The 21713-nt window shown below is 33.6% G+C and overlaps 4 protein-coding genes and 1 non-coding gene across 14 annotated transcripts; 3 read left to right on the top strand and 2 right to left on the bottom strand.

Moving 5' to 3' along the window:
- Positions 1-871: 871 nt before the first annotated feature.
- On the bottom strand, positions 872-4159 carry LOC107623997 (putative pre-mRNA-splicing factor ATP-dependent RNA helicase DEAH4). 8 transcript variants are annotated; one of them, XR_015883209.1, is made up of 10 exons: positions 3829-4159; positions 3689-3717; positions 3461-3536; positions 3037-3209; positions 2534-2626; positions 2222-2345; positions 1978-2068; positions 1518-1579; positions 1284-1388; positions 872-1124 (listed from the first exon to the last, which is right to left on the bottom strand). XR_015883209.1 is itself a non-coding variant. In XM_088486288.1 (8 exons), exons 4-7 carry the CDS (start codon positions 3137-3139, stop codon positions 1987-1989), a joined length of 402 nt encoding a protein of 133 aa, XP_088342414.1. In that variant the 5' UTR covers positions 3140-3209; positions 3461-3536; positions 3689-3717; positions 3829-4159; the 3' UTR covers positions 872-1579; positions 1978-1986. The 8 variants fall into 8 exon arrangements, 4 of the variants coding, with proteins under 4 accessions (XP_088342414.1, XP_088342443.1, XP_088342423.1 ...); XR_015883202.1 differs by having other exon boundaries at positions 1284-1579; XR_015883201.1 differs by having other exon boundaries at positions 872-1388.
- Positions 4160-7874: 3715 nt separating this feature from the next.
- LOC148582051 (signal recognition particle RNA) lies at positions 7875-8178 on the bottom strand. Its single transcript, XR_015899415.1, has one exon.
- Positions 8179-9994: 1816 nt separating this feature from the next.
- LOC107623635 (THO complex subunit 7A) lies at positions 9995-13508 on the top strand. The gene is made up of 2 exons (XM_016325974.3): positions 9995-10614; positions 13126-13508. The coding sequence occupies exons 1-2, from the start codon at positions 10021-10023 to the stop codon at positions 13258-13260; spliced, it is 729 nt and encodes a 242-aa protein (XP_016181460.1). The 5' UTR covers positions 9995-10020; the 3' UTR covers positions 13261-13508.
- A 1239-nt stretch (positions 13509-14747) lies between these two features.
- Positions 14748-15931, top strand: LOC107622513 (signaling peptide TAXIMIN 1). Its single transcript, XM_016324442.3, has 2 exons — positions 14748-14986; positions 15495-15931. Exons 1-2 carry the CDS (start codon positions 14865-14867, stop codon positions 15616-15618), a joined length of 246 nt encoding a protein of 81 aa, XP_016179928.1. The 5' UTR covers positions 14748-14864; the 3' UTR covers positions 15619-15931.
- Positions 15932-17632: 1701 nt separating this feature from the next.
- On the top strand, positions 17633-21499 carry LOC107622510 (GPI mannosyltransferase 1). Of its 3 annotated transcripts, none has more exons than XM_016324436.3 (5): positions 17633-17900; positions 18629-18901; positions 19455-19637; positions 20317-20849; positions 21129-21499. In XM_016324436.3, exons 2-5 carry the CDS (start codon positions 18631-18633, stop codon positions 21441-21443), a joined length of 1302 nt encoding a protein of 433 aa, XP_016179922.1. In that variant the 5' UTR covers positions 17633-17900; positions 18629-18630; the 3' UTR covers positions 21444-21499. The 3 variants fall into 3 exon arrangements, with proteins under 3 accessions (XP_016179922.1, XP_016179920.1, XP_016179924.1); XM_016324434.2 differs by having other exon boundaries at positions 17636-17900; positions 18612-18901; XM_016324438.3 differs by having other exon boundaries at positions 17654-17900; positions 18755-18901.
- Positions 21500-21713: the final 214 nt, after the last annotated feature.

The raw sequence follows: 21713 nt of genomic DNA, 5'->3' as shown, positions 1-21713 counted from the left end.
TTAAAAATTAAAAAAAAAAGTCACTGATTAACTTATTCAAACAGACCTTTAATATTTATTTTTTAGATTTAGTTAATATGTGTATTAACTATATATATTAAAGTTATTTTTAATAAAAATCTTATTTTTTTATTTGAATAAATACATAATAAATAAATATACTAAAATTTTAAATTTTATATATTTTATAATTTTTTAATTGATAAATTTAATATATGTGGTTAGAGACATGTCAACTATTTTTTTTTCAATTTCTAATAAAAGTTTAGCTAACATGTAGATTGTAACACCCTACCACCCAAAACTTTACGCTTAAGTCGTAAAATAGAGGTGGCGAGGTTTTACGACTTCTAAAAATTAAAATACATACTTATAATGGTACTACGAGAAAAATCACTTTTAGCGGCCATTTATTTTGCTTTTAGCGGCAATAAAAATAGCCGCTAATACATTTACCGGCAATTAGACATTAGCCGTCTTATGCTTTGCCGCTAAAAGGTTTTAGCGGCAATTATAAAATTTGCCGGTAAAGACTTTTTTAATGGCCGCAAAAAGTATATAATTTTTAGCGGCCATTTTCTTGGCAATTTATATTGCCACCAAAAGTTATTCTAAAATTGCAATGTTATTCATTTTTAGCGGCTATTAGTATTGCCGCCAAAACCCATTTTATCGGCAATTTATATAGCCACTAAAAATGTAATGTTATTCACTTTTATTGGCCATTACTATTGCCACTAAAATCTTAAAACTTTTTTAGTTATATTATACTTATTTTCTTAGAAGCAACGAACTATCTTTTTTTAAGAATCTCAATTATTTTTGCCAACAAATTTTATTGTTATACATAATATAAATCTACTGAAATTAATTACTACAAAATGAGATATTTCATTAATCTCAAAATATTGATACACAAAATTTCCTTGAAAAGTAATATATTATATTACAAATCTAAACAAGAAATACTACAAGGCTATAACTATATCAATCCTGCAAGAACCTAAGTCAGAATTGCTGCTGATTAGCGATGAATTGCCACTTGACGAGTCATCTTCTAAAACTTTCTTTAGGTGGGTGAAACTTTGAATAGAAAAGAGAGTGCTCATGTGTACCTGGTTTGACTTTGATACAAATTTTAATAAGAATTAAATAGTTAGACATTAGTATTGACAATAAAAAAGAGAGTAATGCTTATAAATGGTTAACATTTGTAACACAGTGGGAAGAACTTGTCAATAACAATTAAAAATATTTATTGAATTGAGGGACCATGAGATTACCAAGTTCATTCTGAAACCTTCCATTTACAATTTGAATGAATGAATCAATCATTAAAGGCTGCTGCAGTCTAATTAATGTGAATGTTCAAGCCTTCAATTGTAAACCTACTCAGAAGATCATTACTCATGAAACTTTCGCACAACACCATTACTCTTTTAAAAAAAATAAATTTATAAACATCAATTCATATATATTAAAAATTATTTTATGACCACAATTAATCTAGTAAGTACCTGTAAAACTAAGCCAAGAGATATGTCTTCAGGATATATGCAAACATAATCTTAATGAAGCTCTGCAAAAAGCATTTCAAACACTTAAACCAAAATCCAAAAATTCAAATATATCCATGAAAGACCATGCAAAGTATCCCTTTATGTTTGATCAATCTCTGAAAAGAAAAATTTAGGATCAAATGAGAAAAATATACACACATAAAGCAATTGTGTTTTCCTTTTACGAGGGTCTAATTCATTAGCACTATGAGCCTTCTAGAATCAAACTATTCTGGTTCCAACTGAATCGGCTACTTTAAGGTAACTTGTTAGCCAAAAATCAGTTTTCACATGTTATGTAACCAAAATTTCATAAGGTCTATCTTTACTTTTTAAATAAGCTAAATAGAGTAGTAACTCAAGAAAAATAAGCTCTCATTTTTTTTTTCAAACCACAAAAAACTAGCAACTGCATTACCTTATGGAATCAAGCACAGCACCAATATATACATGCAAGTATTCCACCCTTGTCACATCTTGAAGTGATGAATTCCTTTGTGTCTGTTGACCTAACAAAACAAGCCATTTGTCACACTACTTTACCAATGGCACAATGCATTATAATGATTCGCATTCACCCTTGTTGTTGAAATAATATATGAGAGAGAGAGAGAGAGAGAGAGAGAGAGAGAGAGAGAGAGAGAGAGAGAGAGAGAGAGAACCTCCACCCTGGTAGCAATGTAGTTTCAGCTGATAACATGGCAGCAACAGTCAAAGCCTTAGGTATGCAACCATAATCATTTGCCTCCATCAAGGTTCGTGATAAGGAAGGTTCTAATGGAAGCTCTGCATAGAATTTTAGAACAAAAAAATAAAATTAAAATTAATAAAGTTAGAAAGAAAATAGTGCACAAGGAACTTGTTGAAATACTCATTCAGAATGACATCTCATGATGAAGATAATGATAGTGAAATGCATGATTTCTCCAGACTAATTTAAAATTAAACCAAAAAAGAAAAGGAGAAATAACTACCAGCCATTTTCTGTCCAATACTTGTAATTGCACCATTTTCATCAATAGCATCAATCAGATATAATTGCTTCAAGGCATCTTGTAAGGACTCAACTGCAGAAAAGCCAGTCATTCATCGCCAAGTTATAGTCGAGTAAAATCCACTAAATCACTAATTGTCATGGAAGATGGAACAGGAAGATTAAAATAAAGAGAAACTAAACATATGCATTAAAATCAGTTGGGAACAGAACTCTGGGCCGATAAAAAGAACAAGGGTAACAGTAGAACACCATTGAAGAAGCCACAGAAAGAATTCAAAAACTTTTGAAATAACAAGTGAAAAAAGAAAAAGAAATGAAGCAACTTACCACAATCAAATGAGAATCAAGTTCAGTTATTTAACATTACTAAGAAAGAAAAAAAGAACAATTTAGTAAACTTTCTTCTATACAATCTCACTACTGAAGAATGTGATAGCAAAATATGATGAACTGCGAACTAAGGCTCAGTTGTGGAGTCACCCCTACTGCTATTATATTTCTGGCAAAATGGGGGCGAATATCGTATAGGTGGGGTTGTTTCTTGATCATAACCACCTATGGTGAACACGTTCGGCTCGTTCATAGTATTCCAATATAAGACTCTGTCACCGAACTCTCTGAAACACACTTCTGCATAATTTATGAAGTCTCTTCTGCATTCGCATTCAAGTGATTGTTAGATTCATATTTCTCAGTTCTTTCTACAGTTGTAAAATAAGCAATTGTGTCTCAAGCACAAGAGTTTCACTGATTAGTTCAAACAACAGTGTGTATAAGGGTTCATTAACATACATGATTTTAGGAGTATTATACAAGGCTTTACTATAGAAACTAATACAGAACATAAATTAAATTTCAACGTTTCTCATTACAAACACAAGTTTGAGTTAGGAGTATTATATACTTGGAATCAATCTTGACCAAGAAATGGATAACCTATAAGCATCAAGGCCTGTTCCCACCATGAGTTTCACATCTTCCTGCAACATAAAATCATCAAAAACGGTTGAAGCTCCAGCTGGCATTTTCTCAAACACATTACGTGCATATTCTCAATTTTCCACAAATTATAAAAGAAAAAATCACAATGTAAACAAATAATGGAAGGAATGCGTATTAGTGTATTATTGACCTTGTATTTGTGGCTGATATAAATTCAACCTAAATGAAAAACAAGCGTGAGTGTGTGACTTAAAACAAAAGGAATCAAAGGAACAATTAACAATAATTGAGAAGATAAGTAAACAAAGAAGACTAAAGCGTAAGGTTGACCTGTTCAACCATTCTATGCTTGAGAATGGTGGATTTAGCCATGACCTTAATGTCAATGCTGTCTCCGGTGTCGGTGTTCTTGGCGAATATACCTTCGGCGATTCCTCACCTTCTTCATTGTTTCGCAGAGAGAGAGAGAGAGAAGAGGAACGATGAGAGCTAAGAAGAGTTCGGCGATGAGAAGAGTGTGATGACACTCACGATCTGTCTCCATCGGTGGCGACAGCATCCTCTACTAGAGGAGAAGAGTTTGGCGATGAGGGATGGTGATGGTTGATTGCGTTTATGGTTAGGTTGCTAAGAGAAAGGGGGTGTCCGTGAATTTTGTTCTTCTCTCTCTAATTGTTATAAAAAAAGATTTTAATAAAACTAATACTAGCCATAATACAATGGCCATTAAAAACTTTTTACTAAAAGTAATTTTTTTATATGTTAATAAAAATAATACCAGCCATAGTATTATGGCTACTAAAATTTTTTTATTAAAGATAGTTTTATTATATTTTTAGTGGCAATAATAATAATTGTCATTATAGTATATAATATTAATGGCAAATATATAATAGCCACAAAAACATAACTTAAATACAAAAAATAGTGGCCATTGTATTATTGCCGCTAAAAGTTTGTCGCTAAAACTAATTATTCTTGTAGTGTAGAAAGAATATAATAGACTAGGAGCCTTGAAAAATGGGTAAAACAAAATCGCAAAATGAAAAGCGCCACGCTCCGAAAACGGAACAACTTGCGTGTGAGGAAAACTATAACTGAAAAATGTAAGATAATAAAAGTAGGAATAGAAAGCCACAGGTACCAAATATCAAGCTCCTAACTCAGTCTGCGAAGTCAAGGCTGGCCAGAGAAATATTTACATATATATACATATCCAAAACCCAGGATGTACATAAACAAAATCCTGCCTCTCCATAAACCTCTAAGAGGATCAAAAAGAATAAGTTATGTGGAGAGAAAGCTAAGTACGTGTATATACATCACTGCACAACAAAATGACACAGTAACCACTTCGCTTCAGGTGACCAGACGCCTAATGAGATACCTTTCAACCTGCATCTGAAAAACAACAACATAATATGGAATGAGAACCGGAGGTTCTCAGTATGGTAAAGGTGCCCGCATAGTTAATATAAAAGGTCTCGGGAAAGCCAGAGGCATTCCTAGAACTTCGACACTCAGATTTCAGCTTAAGAATTCAACTAAACCGGAAGTTAGGTAAGTTATCTAAGATATTCTAGTTCTGAATCTAATTTTAACTTAACATTCTACTTTCTGTCACTTCTAATCCTCTGAATCACTGGTGGAACAACCCTCGTCATTCCTTTGCCAGACAAGGGGCCTCTTAATTACATAGACAAACATTACAGACAAGGAAAACACAAGTAGAGAAGCATTTACAGCAAGTAGAACAAGTAGCAGATAAGCAGAATTTAACAGTTAAGCAAACTAAAACAATGCACACCCAAACAAAGCAAACAAATGCATATGATGTATGCATGTCCTATGGCTGATGAGTCTCATCTGTCGGTTATACAGCCAACCCGACAAGTCCTGGTAATTAACCAATGGACAGTCCCTCTGTGCGCGCATCCCCAAGCTCAATAATATTCCATGGAGTTAAACTCCAAGCTCAAATATAATATTCCATGGAGTCATACTCCAAGCTCAATAATATAGTATTCCATGGAGTTAAACTCCAAGCTCAATAATATAGTATTAATAATATAGTATTCCATGGAGACGAACTCCAAGCTCAAATATAATATTTAATATTTATATATATATATATGCATGCCCATGGGGGAATCCGAGAAGTTAAAGTGTCCGGTCACATCTTGCGACAGAGGGTCAATAAATAGTCTCAAATTTACAAACCACATAATAATCTCTTTCCTTTCAAAAATAGCACCTCAAATCAAGACTCCAATTCTTATAGAAATTTTGACAGTATCTCCTCTAAAACTCAAATTTCTGCCACCCTTCAGGGGTCCCAACTATCAAATCAAACACCTCTCAGTCCTTCAAATCATTTTCAGTAACAAATTATTTCAAAATCAAACAAATACCAATATTAAATCTTTTTCCAAACTGACCAACTTCAACAGCAAATTATTGACAACAGCTAAACCTCACATTTTATACCATATACACAATCCATCAATTATTCATTCATTTCATTCCTATCTTAAGGTCTTCTAGCCTAAGTTTTCACGTGACATTAAACATTAACTACGAGAAACCAAAATCATACCTTCGTACGGAATCAAAATATTCAAAGCTCCGGAGAAGCTTTCTGGGTGAGCTATCGAAGAAGAAAACGTCCAGAATCGTCTGTGTCTCCTAAAATTTTCGTTGGCCAAACTCAAAGAGTAGAGGAGTTACGTCATTGTCAACTTCTACCGGTCAAAAGTGGTGCCAACGTATAGAAGAGGAGGATACGAATACTTTTATCGGATTAGATTTTTTATTGGAGTTACAGATTATAAGAAATTAAAACCGAAAAGTTGGAGGAGGATTACGTTCCCACGCTTCTCTCTCTCTCGGTCACTCTTCTGTCTCGTCACTCATACCTTCATATACTATATATATCAGGCGACACAAATATAATAATAATAAAGTAAATATTACTTATTTCTTCAGATGATATTATTATATATAAAGCTAATGATAATCATAACTAGATATTTTATATATGTGTATACCTATACAATGGCTTTCCATTAAGTAAATGGTTGCCGCCTTATATATATATGCGTACATGCATAATAATAATAATAATAATAATAATAATAATAATAATAATAAGGATCTCGCTAGGGAGACAAAGGAGTATTTGTACAATATGTACAATGGGCTATTGAGTTATAAAATGAACATCTCTCATACTATCTAGAATAACCATCCGAGTACTAGCGATAATAAACATCTTCCCAAAAGTTTAAACTGATTTTGGGGTTCACCAAGACTCAAACTCTTGACCTTTCGGATCTAGCGCTCTAATACCATGCATGATACTACTCATCCCAAAAGATTCAGCTGATGGGAAAAAGTAACATTAATGATTATATCTCTAATACTCTCTAAACTTCCATTGTATATATTATATAAATATTCCATTGACTCCTCATACTTTCCCTAATAATAATAATAATAATAATAATAATAATATATGCAATCGTGATGTATAATCAAAACCGCCTTTTGTTTTCGTGCTTTATGATTAATAATAGTAATAATAATACTAGTAATAGTAATGATAATCATGTAATAATAATAATAATCAACGTAATAATAGTAATAATAATAGTAACGTAGTGAATATTATAACAATAATGAGTATATAATAATAGGAAGCAAAACTATATAAACTTATAATACATATAATACTCATGACAATTATATCTAATAATAATAATAATAATAATAATAATAATAATAATAATAATAATAATTTGATTAAATTCAAATTATTATAAAATTAGTTCAATTGCTGATAATAAAAATAATTTTCTAAAAATAAGCAACTCTAATTTTATAAAATAAATTATAACTTATTTATATTTATAATTTTAAAACTGAGAGTCGCTACATAGATTTATGTTAAAATGATTATTAATAAACTTTTTTATATTATTTTAGTAAATATATAATAAATTGATTGGAAAGGGAGTCACATGCTCTTTGTACAACTTTGCATGGATCCTATGGTAAAGTTGACTTAGTTGGGTGAAAAGGTTATTTGAATAGCAGAACTGCTAAGAATAATATTTTATATACTTTGCACAAAACCATCAGATTCAAATGTAAAATGGTAAAACTAATTAGATTAGAGGTATTGGAAACATTTCAACTGGAACACATTCACAAACTGAATTAAGCAATAAGCAACGAGAACCATGTCACAGAAGCGCATATGTTGAAGCAATTGAAACTAATCCATGTATTGAAGAAAGACTATCATGTCAAAATTGCCTCTACAATTCAGTTAACTGTGAACTGTCAGTGGTATCCAAATTTGTCAAAATAGGGCAAAAGATGACGGTTCAAGAGCTAGGCACACTTGGCGCTGCGGACTAATGGTGCAGCGGCTTGTGATCCCTCCACTGTTGGTAGCCCAGAGTTTTCGCTGCTCTGTGAAGCCAGCCTGGCGCAGTACCCCTGAGTCTTAAGAGCCAAGACACTTAAGCTTTCGCCCAGGTGCCATGACTCAACTCTCAACTTGGAGTGGGCGAGCCAGCATGGTGCAGCCACCAACCCAAACAAGCGTAGCCAGAACCGTGTTCCGTCACCTTGATGCCCCCACTCGGGTTACAAGTTAGCGCAACCCAACTCGGCAATTAAACACTCCTGTCAGAATTCCTATAAGCATTGAATTCTGTGCTGCATTAGTCGAGGTGGGACTTTAAAGGTTATTACTAATAAATAATGGTCAATTATAGCATACAGATGTAAATTCATACAAAGAATACGATATTCATTTTAAACCATACAAATTATTATTTAATAATGTTAGTGTCACTGTTGATATACATGTGTAATTATTTTTAACTACAAAAACTTAATCTGTACGAGATTCATTGGCCAAAAATTTGAAAAGATATGTGACTCAAACCCGCAATCTCTTAATTGAGTATGGAAAGTTTATACCATTTGAGTTATAATTTATTGGCGTTTTTTTTTTTACCAAAAATAAGAGACTCGAACCCGCAACCTCTTAATTGAGTATGGGGAGACTATGACATTTGAGCTATTACTAATTGGCATCGGACTTTGTCTCTAAAATTAAACTCGTTTAAATTTTGAGTTAAACTAATTCGAAAAAAAAGACAGGTTAAATAGACTAGTCCACAGGCTAAATGAGTGATCCGTTTATTTTTTTTAAAGTAGCATTTTTAGCCGATATCCGATTCATCAACTAAAAAAAAATTATTTTTTAAAGATTTTTTTTTTAAAATATTTATTATTCTTCTTAGACGTTGAATTTCAAATAATAAATGTAAAAATAATTATTTTTCTAATATTGATTAAATATTTGTATTAAGATTTTACTATTATAAAAAAAATACTGAATACAGAAAAATTAAATTAAGTTTATACACTTTAATCCAAATAAAAGTTTATTAAATTGACATGGGTTTAATCCATATACTATAAAGTATAAACTTGTTGCTGTTATGGATTGAAAATTTTGAATTTTTTATTTAATTTTTTATAATAATTTACTACTAAATACAAGGAGTAATTCTGTATTAATTCATAGCTCATATTTATTTATTTAAGGAATAATAGACCAAAGGCTAGTCACAGAATAATTAAATCAACAACTGTATTATGCAAACGAAAATAATGTTGTATTTCCTTTTTAGAAAAAAAATTATGATATAAAAGATAAATATTTTATTTTTTTCCACTTCTTATCGATCACTCTTAGTTATAAAAGTGAAACTTCTATAGAAGAGGTATACTCAAGAGTGAAGCATATAACATTTATTTAACAAGGATTAATACGTTTTGAAAAAAAAAAAATATAGTACTCTTTATGTTCTAAAATTTAAATATTAATTTTAAATATTAAATTCTAAAATGTTGAATTTTGAATCTTAAATTTTAAAATCTAAATACGCCATTAATATAAAATATAATAAATAAAAAATTAATATTTGTTTAATTGACAAAAGGTGTGAAACATTCTAAAATTTTATTTTTTGGAATTTAAGTTTTAGAATCTAAGTTATATTTAAGGATTTGTTATTGGTCAATAAGTTATTCCATACATTAAAATAAGAATTGAATTTCTGACACTTAAATTAAATAAAGTAATTGAGTAATGAACTAATTACTAGAACTCGAATTAGTTAGGATTGTTACATATATTTTTTTTAATTTTTCACTATATCTCTCTATCAGACAATTTTTTTTGTTTGGACGGGTCTATCAGAGAAATTAAAGAAGGTTGCATACATTTTACATAATTCAAAATTATTCAACCCAAATTGTTTATTTTTTGTTTTCTTAAATTAAAAAGGCCCAAAACCTATCAACTTAGTAGTATCTCAAGCCCAATTATTTTTTCTCAAAGAAAAACCGAAACCCAAATCCAATCGTAACTGTGTAGCCCAAATCCCAAGACACTGATACATGTTTGAGAATTGAGAGTGGGTTTGTGAAGAAATTGAGATGCTGAAAGGGAGAAAGGTTTCAGGGCGGGGAGAGGCAGTTGCAGCCACATACGCCTTCGGTCCCGCCGAAGATGACGTCATCATCAAACACAGGCTTCTCACTCGCACAACAACAACGAGGGGCGAGCCTCCATTGAAGAAGCTTCAGAAGAAGTTCACCGCTTTCGTCTCCGAGATTGAAAAGGACGACGCCGACAACTACAGCGACTGCGATAAGCTCGCGAGAGCGTTCTTGCAGGAGCTCACGACTTTCGAGATCCCGCTTCTGAAGAGCAAAGCCATTGTTGATGCAAATATCAGAGAGCAGGAGAATTTCAACGAGCTCAAGGACGAAACGAATCGACAGATCTTGATAGCGCAGAACGACATTGAAGATCTTAAGAAGCTTCTGGAAGAGAGTAAAGTTGAGAGACGGCATAAAGAAGAGTGTGAGGCTATCAGGAAATTGATTGCTCAGCAACCGCCAAGGTCAGAGACGCAGAAGCTCATTACGCAGTTGGAGAAAGAAATCATGGCGTTGGACATGGAGAATACTGCTGGTTCCAGATTGTTGGAGCTTCGGAAGAAGCAATTCGCTCTTTTGTTGCATGTGGTGAGTGGTTCTCGCTTATGCTATATGCATTGATGGCTTTATCTGATTGCTCTGTTGTTTTTCTTTTGTAGAATTTGAATCAATTTTGTGGTTTAGGGTTGCCTTTTTGTGTTTATCTGTTATGCTTCTGTGTGGTAAATGTAGATGCTATGAATTATGGCTTTCATGTAGTTTAATTGAATAGTTCCAAACTCAATTAAACGTTGGTGATTTATTCTAGAGCATGTTCAGTTTAGTATAATCAAGTGAAGTACCTTTGGAAATTGGAACATCTAGTATTTCAATCCAATTTGGGATTAAAATTTTGATTCTATTAGGGTGTGTGTGGTTTAAGTATTACATTGTTATAAAGATTCCATTCCCATGGGAATTAAAGATACCCAAGGGGAAGGTGGGAATTGAAATGATGGTATTTTGATTCCCTGGAATCAAACTTGCTTAGTAATAGTTTTTCAAACTTTGAACCAAACATGGGAATATGATATTTCCATCTTAAAATTCCTAAGAATTATTTATAATTCCTCCAACCACACACACCCTTAGATCCTATGCTAGGAGGTCAATTCCAGTATTCCACCCACATACCCTTCTTTCCCTTCCACTTACCCACCCACTTCCGTTATTTACCTTCTTTTCAAACCCTCTATATAATGTCCTCGGCTTTTGGAAGCTTTATGGGTATAACAAAGGGGAAGGAGGCCAAATTCTTGTGGCATTGCCTTATGTATGCCCCCAACTGGAGTATGTGGTTGAAGTGCAATTCTTGCACCTTCAATTTCATTTTATGACAAGCATGTTTTGTGATAGATAGAGTTCAAGTGCTTGGCCTCTTGTTCGTGTAGAGTACACAGTCTATTTAGAGGATATTCGCTCATATATTTTGAGAGATTGGAAAGCTATGCTTTGTTCATAGTTCTTTTTGTATGTTTTGGTTCTTGTATAGAGGATCTCTTTTTCATCTTCTTTCTTGTATATTCTTTCTTATGATCAACACAAATCTTTTTTATCGAAAAGGGAAAAAAATGCTCCTGGTCCTGGCTGCATCATAATGTCAAAGTAAAACTAAACTCTCTAAAATGCATAAATTGTATAGGTTCATAATATCTAGCTGCCATTGGTCACATACGGCATTCAATTAAATACTCTTATAGATTGAAATTGCATGATGATTTACAATTTGATAGGCTTGCCATGGAATGCATAGAGGCATTACTTATTGGTGCAGTCTGAATGATTTTAGAAATAGAACTCATTTTTGTAAAAGAGAATGCAAAAACAGAAATATAGAATGCTATTTTAAAAGAGGCAGATAAACAGAACAAGTCATTTGTGCTGAGGAATAGCTGTGGCATACTAGTATGAAAAGTTGGACTCAAGCATGTCTCACTTTTTCTTCTTTATTATTTCTTAGTAATGTTAAGGAGATTTTATTTAGTGGAGAACAAGTATTACAGATAGACAAAATAGGAACACTAGAGGTTCTCCGTACAAGAACAAGAACCAATAGAAAAAAACTATCAATTTAGTAATTCATGTTATGATAGAGATTTAAGCTTAAATGGGTTTAATTCAGATATGATTTATGACAAGGAACTATGGCCTCATGTAATACGTATAGGCAACCCTGTCTAAGGAGATAAGACTTGGGGGTTTAGTGAATTAGTGCTTAGTAGTAATTCATTCTCTCAGTATTTCTTCTATAATGATCCAGTTAACTTGTTATTAGTTTTAGTCATCCCCCTATAAAAGGGTGAATCCCACTTCACATTGTACATTTCTTTCTATCCATTCTCTCTTTGCACTGATGATAATGGAACTCAACACAAATGCTTATTCTTATCTTATAAAGCTAGTCTAAAATTTGGGATTAAATGTGCAAGAGTTATGCCATATTTGTCATTTCCTTACGTTCTTTATAGTAACATATTGTGACCATGTGCTATTTTGCAAATGTAAGCACCTCCCATCTAAGTCCAACATTATTAAAAGTTCCAACTTTATCCAAACTATATTGTCATACTTGTTAACACAACTATTATCTTTATCTTTTGATGGTTGCAGGAGATTTATATCTCTGTTATGCTCACCTTTGTCAGATGTAAAATTGAAACTGTTGAATTAGTATGTCGATGGTGATTGTGATTCAGACATTGAGACTCTTTGGTTCAAAAATTTCAAAACAAATTGTTTTATATTCTGCTTTTCTCTTCTTCTGTTTTGCTGAAGTTGTTCTTCCAGTCTGTACTTGATATTTTTGGTACATATCGATTAAAGGTTGCGAATTTTAATACAAGCCAATCCTTCTAAAAGGCCAAGATTTATGACTACAGTATTTGTTTTTTAAATTTATGAAGCAACACTGATTTTCATGTCTTAAAATCTTGTGCCATGTTTAAACCTTTATGCTTGCTGAATATGTTGTGTGACGCTTAGAATGATAGGAAAATGTTGTGCATGTAAAACCACTTACAGTAACATTTATTCTGTCGCTGTTCCTTAACCTTTCTTCAGGTGGATGAGTTGCAGAACACGATAGAGGAAGAGCAGAAGAATCTGGTCGAGGAGATGAGAATAGCAACCGAGGAACTTAAGAATGGGATGGAGAATGGAAGTGGAGGCTCAGAAGCAATGACAATTGACCAGTAACTAGGTTCGGTCTCAATCTTGCTGTTGTAACATCATCTACTCTTTAAGAAGCAAACATGGAGTTTCCCCCCCTAAGGTGATTAGGAACCACTTATAAATTCACTATTAATATATTTGTGCTAATGCTTAGGACCTTTGTAAAAGTACATTCTGATTTCAATGATTTCATCTGAAGGTAGGTCTTTATGTGTATGAGTGTGAGTGTTAGTTTATCACAAACCAAATGAAATGAAATCGGGATAGAAAAATTTTTCTCTCTACTCATTTTTCGTGTTCATATCAACAGCGAACCTAACAATTTCTACCACTTTTGTTTTTTCCCTTTCTTTTAATCTCTCTTTTGTTTAAGGAAATGCTAATTTGACAGATAAAAGAGAGTAAACAATCAACAACTACAAGGAAAAAGTCTCAAATTCTCAATTGCCATAATTAAGACTTTATCCTTGTAATAATTGATTGTTTATTCCCATTTAGTTGTCAATTTAAATTAGCATTTATTCTCTGTTTATTATTTATTATCCAACACTAAAGGTGGGTTTGTATTAGCTTGATCGGGATATGACAATCTACAATAAGTATAGAAAAGTCTACTTGTACCCTGATATAGAGTTTAATTTTGATACTGTGTGTACTATTATTCAATCGGATTTATAAGTCTAGATGGCTTTTGAATAGTGAGTTTGAAAATTAGTTATTTTTATTAATGCTGTATGTAATACACAATTAATTGTCTGCATAATTTTTTTTTTATGATGCATGAAAATTTTCCTGATATACCTATGCCATTTTTTTTCCAAATTACTTATAAGCCGAATATATTGTTGCACTATGTAATTTTAGGCTTTGAAGATTTTGGTCGTCAAAATGGTCATAGTGAGCATTACCTCCTTTGGTGTTCCTTATTTGACGTATATGATGATTAGCATCACCAAAGAGCAGGTTAACAAACATTGCATCATATTCAATAATTCAAACTCAGCATGGACAGCATAGATATTATATGGCCTTACTCAATTGGCTTTGCCTTTGCAACATCTAATTGACTATCCCCCAGAAAGGATAATTTTTTTATAAAATTATAATTAAATCTTTATCCATATCTACAAGCAAGTGTCGTGTGCAAAGAGGAAGGCCTGTTAATCACGTAGAAAGACGCAATAATCAACGTGAAATCATATTATTGGTAATCAACTTGATTTGGTAAACAGAGAAAATAGCTACGTGTTTGTGTGGCTTTTATAAGAATCTAATTCTGATAGATTTCTAGTATTAAAAATTCAAAACAAGTCATCTATTTATTTATTTAATTTAATATTTAATCATATATCAATATCAATATATTAGTAAAGTATCCCACTTGCATAATTTTTATGTTACAATATCATATAACATGACACGTGGACAATAAAAAGAAACTACTAAGAAAGTTGATTAATCTCTTCTAATAATATTTATAATTGTGCTCCCCCGTCAATGTTGTAGTTTATAATTTATATTGTATTTGCCTTCTCAAAAATTAACAAATAGGAGGTAGTAGCAAACTTCAACATAAGGCAATAAGCACTCTAAAAAAAGGGTATTATCATTTATCAAAGCCATATATAATGTGTTGTTGTTGCTCTGATGAGGACCGAAAATGCAGGCCTATTGGGTTTCTGTTAGGCCTACCTTTTGCTTTCGTTTCTCTCCTAATCTCCCTTGTGGGTGTCATTGTTTGGATCGTTGGGTAAGTGTTTTTAACTTTTTTTTTTCTTCTATACTCTCTCGTATCTATTTACAATAGATAAATATATATTATCGATTTTACCAAAAAAAAAGATCTATTATCGATTTTTATAGATGTAAAATTAATTAAGATGGTAAAGAACTTGGTCCCTTAATTGAGTCGAGTCATGCAACTTCAGTCAAATCGAGTCAAGTCAGTGGAGTCGTGCTAATTATTAACGTATGAATACTACTAGTACTTCCAGTTTAGTGGGTATTGTGTGATACTAGTAGGTGACAATTGCATAAAGAATATGAGGAGATAGCTAGTATAATGCTTTTAATATTATTCCATGAATAATCCCAAGTAACCAATTACTTACTAATATTCCAATTATTAGATTCGTTTAAAATATGAATTGTGTTGAATATGTAAATGATTGGTGTGTAGCTTTTAAACGTAAATGGATAATTTTTGGTAGAGGGTTATTGTTTCTTTTCAGAGGTTGATGAAATTGAATTGTTTTCAGGTTGATTTTGACATGCATATGCCCATGTTGCCTTTGTGTGACCCTCATAGTTGAGTTTGCTCTGGCTTTGATCAAGGCTCCATTTTCAGTCATGGAGTGGTTCACCTCTAAGATTCCATGTTAGAGATATTTGTATCATATGAAGTCTTTGAAGTAGTGGTGAATATGATAGCAATCCACCGTATATTCTTTTGTTAATTCGTGTATTCAATTTCTTTGATTATGGTTTGATAAATATATAGTGCTCATCATGAAACAACTCTTGGTTGTAAAATCCTGTATGCCAAAATCTGAATTTGAAAGTAGGGTTCTTGTTTTTTGTTGCCTTTTTTTGGCAAGAACTAAAGAAAATTATTTGTATTTAAAGATTACAATATTGTGTCTATTCACTTGTTCATTTAAGTAAGTATAAAATATTTTAATTGTTCCATAGGAAATCAATATCAATACTTTATATATCTTTTGTTTTCAGCATGCAACTATATCACGCAAATAATTATTAATTTTCTATTAACAACATCAACACATGACTACTATAGTAATATTCTAAAATATGCAAAGTTCAAGAGATATATTAGGGTTTTTAAAGTTAAATGAATGTTTTTTTAGTTGCCTACGATATTTTCTAACTAACCCGACATGTCAAGAATTAATTCATCGCAAAACTGATCACTCGACCAACCTAAGTTAGTTAAATTTAAATGAATCTTATAAAAGCTTATCTAGCACAAATGGTAGTAGAAAATAATGGTGACACACCATAAGGTAGTGTAATATCTCATCAGCCAAAACCCACTTAGAATAACAAATTTCTCCCATTCTGAAGAATCAAATTAATTTGACCTACCTCCCACCCACCCCCCCCCCCATCCCCCCCCCCCACCCCCCTCCCTCCCCCCCCCTCCTCCCCCCCCACCCCCTCCCCCCCCCTACCTCCCCCTCCCCCCCCCTCCCCCATCTAACCACCCCCTCCCTCCCCACCCCCCCCCCCCTCCTCCCCTCACCCCCCTCCCCCCCCCCCCCTCCTCCCCACCCCCCCCCCCTCCCCCCCCCCCCCCCCTCTCCCTCCCCCCTCCCCCCCCCCCCCCTCCCCCCCTACCTCTCCCCTCCCCCCCCTCACCTCCCCCCCTCCCCTCCTCCCCCTCCCCCTCCCCCCCCTCCCCTCCCCCCCCCTCCCCCCCCCTCCCCCCCCCCACCCCCCCTCCCCCCCCCCCTCCCCTCCCCCCCCCCCCCTCCCTCCTCCCCCCCCCCCCCCTCACTCCTCCCCCCCCCCCTCCCCCTCCCCCCCTCCTCCCCCTCCCCTACCCCCCCCCCCCTCCCCCCCCCTCCTCCCCCTCCCCCCCCCCCTACACAAAAACAAATTACTAACCACAATCCAAATAATCAATGTATAACCTAAAGTTCAAAGTTCAGCAACATCATTTACATCCTCAGTCAATCAATAGTAACAAACATTTCTAAGGAATCTTTTGCTAGCTTCACTTAGGCTGGAAGAAGCCATATTTATGAGTTTGGGAAGTTGATAGCTGAGAACTGTTAAATAATTTAATAAATTTGACTAAATTGTCATCTAACGATTCTTAACTATTAACTTCACATAAAGTTAACTGTACCTGAGTTTCTATATTTCAAGAATTCTTCAAAAGTTCCTATCATCAAAGTAGAACTTAGTTCATCATAATTATTTTAAAATATTTTAATATCTTTTTTAATTATATAAATTATATAAGATAATCTTTTATATTAATAAATAATAATATATATTATTTTTAAATTTATGTAAAAAATATAGATTAAAAATAATATTAAACACGTTGACATATTTGTATTTGAGTGTGTTAAGTCTCTTTAAAAAAATATTTTTATTTTTTATTAAAATACATTTAAATAAAAAAAAACACTTGGGTCGAACAAGTGCGGATAAATTATGTTGGGTTGGTTTATTTTGTAATGGTTTGGCGTGGTTTAAGTTTTTTTTAGTTTTATGGTTATCTTTGAGCAGTTCTAAATCATTAATCGTTATTTTCTTTTTTTTTTTAATTTTTTGTTTTGGGCTTGGCGTTGGGCCAGCATGGATACCCGGCTCGAACAACCGGAACCCGCCCAAAACCATATACCCTGAAACCCGACCCACCCTTACTGGTTCCCTGTGTACCCCCTAAGGCCCCTTCTGCTTCGTCCCACCCGTTCCTCTTCGCTGCCGTTGACTCGAAATGGCGTCGTTGCCGGAGTGAAAGCTCCGCCGTTGCTGGGTTGTCGTTGCCTTGTCCGAAGCCGCCAGGTTGCCGTCGCTAATGTCGCGCTTTGGTGCCTCCGTTCCTCTTCGTTGACGGTGAAGTAGCAGACCCAACCCAAAGGCTCCTCTGGATCCTCATATTTGCCATAGCAATCTATTGAAATTCTCAGGTAATCCCAGTTACATAACATTCTAAACTGAATTGTCTTTTTCATTTCTCTATTCTCAATTTCTCATCTTAAAGTTGTTTCTTAATTGCACCTTAACTGTTTGATAAAATGCCTGGGTGTGTTTGGATATATATGAACTTTAAGCTACATTGCCTTATTCCAATTGCCGATTAACTATGACAGAAGACTGCAAGTTTAAGAGCACTTTGATGCCAATAGAAAGCAATAGTGGTTAGCAAGGGTGCAACTTTGAACAAGCACTTTGGAATGAGTTATTACCACTAGTTCTAAAGTTATAGCTGTTAGCAAGGTGCAACTTTATTTCCGTATAGTTTCTCTGATTCACATCTAGTACAAGGGCTGCTCCCATAGGTCGCGATGTTAGGTCCATTGATCCTGAAGGTGATACTAGTTAAATTTAAACCAACAATCTTGATTAACAAAACTGAAACAGAATCAAATCATGACAAATTTGAACTGATTGAATTACTAGTTATACTAATTGGATTCCACAGTGCCACAAGAAATGATAAATCATCTGGAAGAGACAAAGGTAGCATCTTCTATTAAAATCCACTGTGGCCATAATGATAATGGCGAAGTCAATGTTTTCAGCTTGTTGCTAAGATATCTGAGGCAACCTTATGTGTACTTGAAGATGTATAGTTGATTAACTGTGTTACCATTGACCATCTTTTTTTAATTTGTCAGCATGATTAATCTTTCAGCTATGCGATCATTGGATTTTACGTCACTGCTTCTATTCTCTGCCATTTTTCGTGTTATTTTAATTATATATGGAGAGTGGCAAGATGCTCATATGGAGGTTAATTATACCGATGTTGATTACCTAGTATTTTCTGATGCTGCGTCTTTAATGGCTTCGGGTGATTCCCCTTATAAGAGGACCACATATCGCTATTCCCCCTTGCTTGCATTTCTTCTCATTCCTAATTCATTAATCCATCGATCTTGGGGAAAGTTTATCTTCTCAGCTTCAGGTATGGATTTAGTTTTGTGCAGATAATTATGTCTTATGTAGTGTATATTAGATGATGTTTAACATAGATTCTTTTTTTTGTTCAGCCAATTTTTCCTTTTATAGGAAGTAGAAAAATAAAAATTAATTCTTTCAAAATAGAGATGGAACTATATCTTATAGCTTATTGCATCAGAAATATGGTTATTACAATGTTGGAGTCACAATTATGAGAAATTTCCTTTTTAGGCCCCTCTTAGTTATAAATGCTTAGTTAGGATTTAGTATAAATAAACAGAAGGGATAAGGTTGAAAGAAGAGATGTTTTATCATTTGGTTATTCTTTTGTAGAGAATGTCAGATCCCTGAATTGAATAAACAATAACAATTTTACACCTTTTTTTTTCCTTTCTAGTTTCTTCCTATCTCTGAGCCAGTCCTGGTATTGCCCTTATTTTAACGTTTGTAATTAACTACTTTAAATTGAGTCTAGATTAACTTTCTTTATAGAAATCCTGTGTTGAATAATTTTCCAAACGTTAGACCTAACCATAAATATCATGTCTAAAATGCAGATTTGCTGGTGGGATATTTTATCCATTTTATTCTACAGCAGAGGAAGGTACCCAGAAAACTCTGCAACTATTGTGTCATGACATGGCTCTTCAATCCATTTACTTTCACCATAGGGACACGTGGGAACTGTGAACCTGTTGTTTGTGCCATGATATTGTGGATAATTATCTGTCTTATGAAAGGTACAGTTCTACTTCTCTATGATGTAAATAGTGTAATGGGTATAGATTGTCAATCTTTTAATCTGTAATCCTTTCTATGTTCTAACATGTGGCTATTATGTTTGATCCACTGGTAGCTATATTTTGGTCATTTATCTTGATATAAGAAAAATCAGTTTTCACAAATAGGTTTTACATTCTGCGTTTCGGTAACTCTTCACAAATATTTTGATCCCTAACTTTCAATAAAATGACAAGAATCAATAAAAAAAAATAAAGAAATGAATAAAGAAAATAGTAAGTCAAATTTTCAACATGTATATAGTAAAAAGCCTGATTTTTATTTTTTTAAATGGACAATGATAATAATAATCTTCACTTTTTGACCCTGTTCGATTTTAAATATCTCCTTCCAATCATTCTGAAAGCTAAATAAACTGCAGTATATAATTGATGTTGTATTTGGTGGAATAGGGGATCAGAAAACAGCCTTCTAGCTACGTTTTAATTCGACTTTTGCCTTTCCTCTGTTGATAATTTATGTTAGAGCCTTGCATTTTTTATTATTAAGTTCAAATTCTGTTGATGCTTCAAAGCAACATATTTTTGTAAAAGGTATACAATATTCGATATTTGCATGTCTTTTGAAGACTTCATTGTATGCTTTTGTGCCTTATCTTTTTCCTCCCACATTTTACAGGTAATCTGTTGCAGTCAGCATTTTGGTATGGACTTATTGTCCATTTCAGGATCTATCCCATAATTTATGCCATCCCTATTGTCCTGGTTCTTGATCCAAATTTCTTCCCATCCGATCGGAAACCTATCCTAAAGAACTGGACTGCTGCTCAAGCAGAAAGACTCAATGATGGGAATTGCTTGTGTTCGTTACATAATCTCTTAAAATGCATATTTACAAGGAAGAGGCTGATGTTTGGACTGGTTTCGGCAGCGGTTTTCTTCTTATTCACTGGTTTGTCCTATTATTTATATGGATGGGAATTCCTACATGAGGCACTACTATACCACCTTACTAGAACAGACCCAAGGCACAACTTCTCCATCTATTTCTATCACATCTATCTTCACTATGGTTATGATATTTCAGTGGTGGAGAAGCTTATCTCATTTTTGCCGCAGTTCATGGTGCAGCTGGTTCTTATTTTCTGTTTTGCAAAGGATTTGCCATTCTGTCTATTTGCTCAGACTGTAGCATTTGTAGCATTCAACAAGGTTTGCACTTAAATTTTCCACTAGTTCTTATTCCCATTTAATTGTTTGCAAGGACTTTGGTATATTAGATTCTTTATATGATGCACAACTTTGTCTATATTGGGAACTATGTTGTACACTTAAATCATAAAATTAATATACCTTTTGCAATTTGCAAGCGATAATATCTAAAAATATATAATATTTGAAAGAATATTGTGCTATTTTATTCTAGTTTAGAGTAATTAAGTTAATGCTCAAGACCATGAGTGCACTAATAAATGCTTTTTTATTTTGCAGGTGATAACTGCACAGTATTTTGTATGGTTCTTTTGCTTGTTGCCTCTGATATTACCATGGAGCAAAATGAAGCTTAAATGGGATGGCATGCTTTGCATTCTTTCATGGATGGGAGCTCAGGTCCATTGGCTAATGTGGGGTTATCTGCTTGAGTTCAAGGGTAAAAACGTATTCTTAGAGCTTTGGGTGGCAAGCTTAGTGTTTCATGCAGCTAATGTTTTCATCCTTACATTGGTTATTCGCCACCATAGATTTTCTTCATTTTTCCTAGGTTTGGAGGATGTCAAGTCCAAAAATGTTGCTAAACTTGAATGAGTTACTTTCTAAGTGTCATCTGTCATTAAAAATTCTTATTGTTATTGCTTTCGTTATCTCGGTTTTGCTTCAGTAATTGAACTTCATTAGATTTGGAGGGGAGATAACGTTAAAATTCCTCATGCTATGACTTTCTGCAGACGACAAATAGAAAATGATACAAGGCCTGAATCATTGATTGAGCTTAAAAATGATCGCTTGGTATTAAATAACTGCCTCTAGCAAGCTATTGAATCATTAAAACATCAAAAATCCAGTATAAAAAATTAA

This window comes from Arachis ipaensis, chromosome B10 (assembly GCF_059453495.1).
Source record: "Arachis ipaensis isolate K30076 ecotype BB chromosome B10, ASM5945349v1, whole genome shotgun sequence".
In the NCBI taxonomy this organism is placed as follows: domain Eukaryota; kingdom Viridiplantae; phylum Streptophyta; class Magnoliopsida; order Fabales; family Fabaceae; genus Arachis; species Arachis ipaensis.
This window is presented reverse-complemented; position numbering and strand designations above follow the sequence as displayed.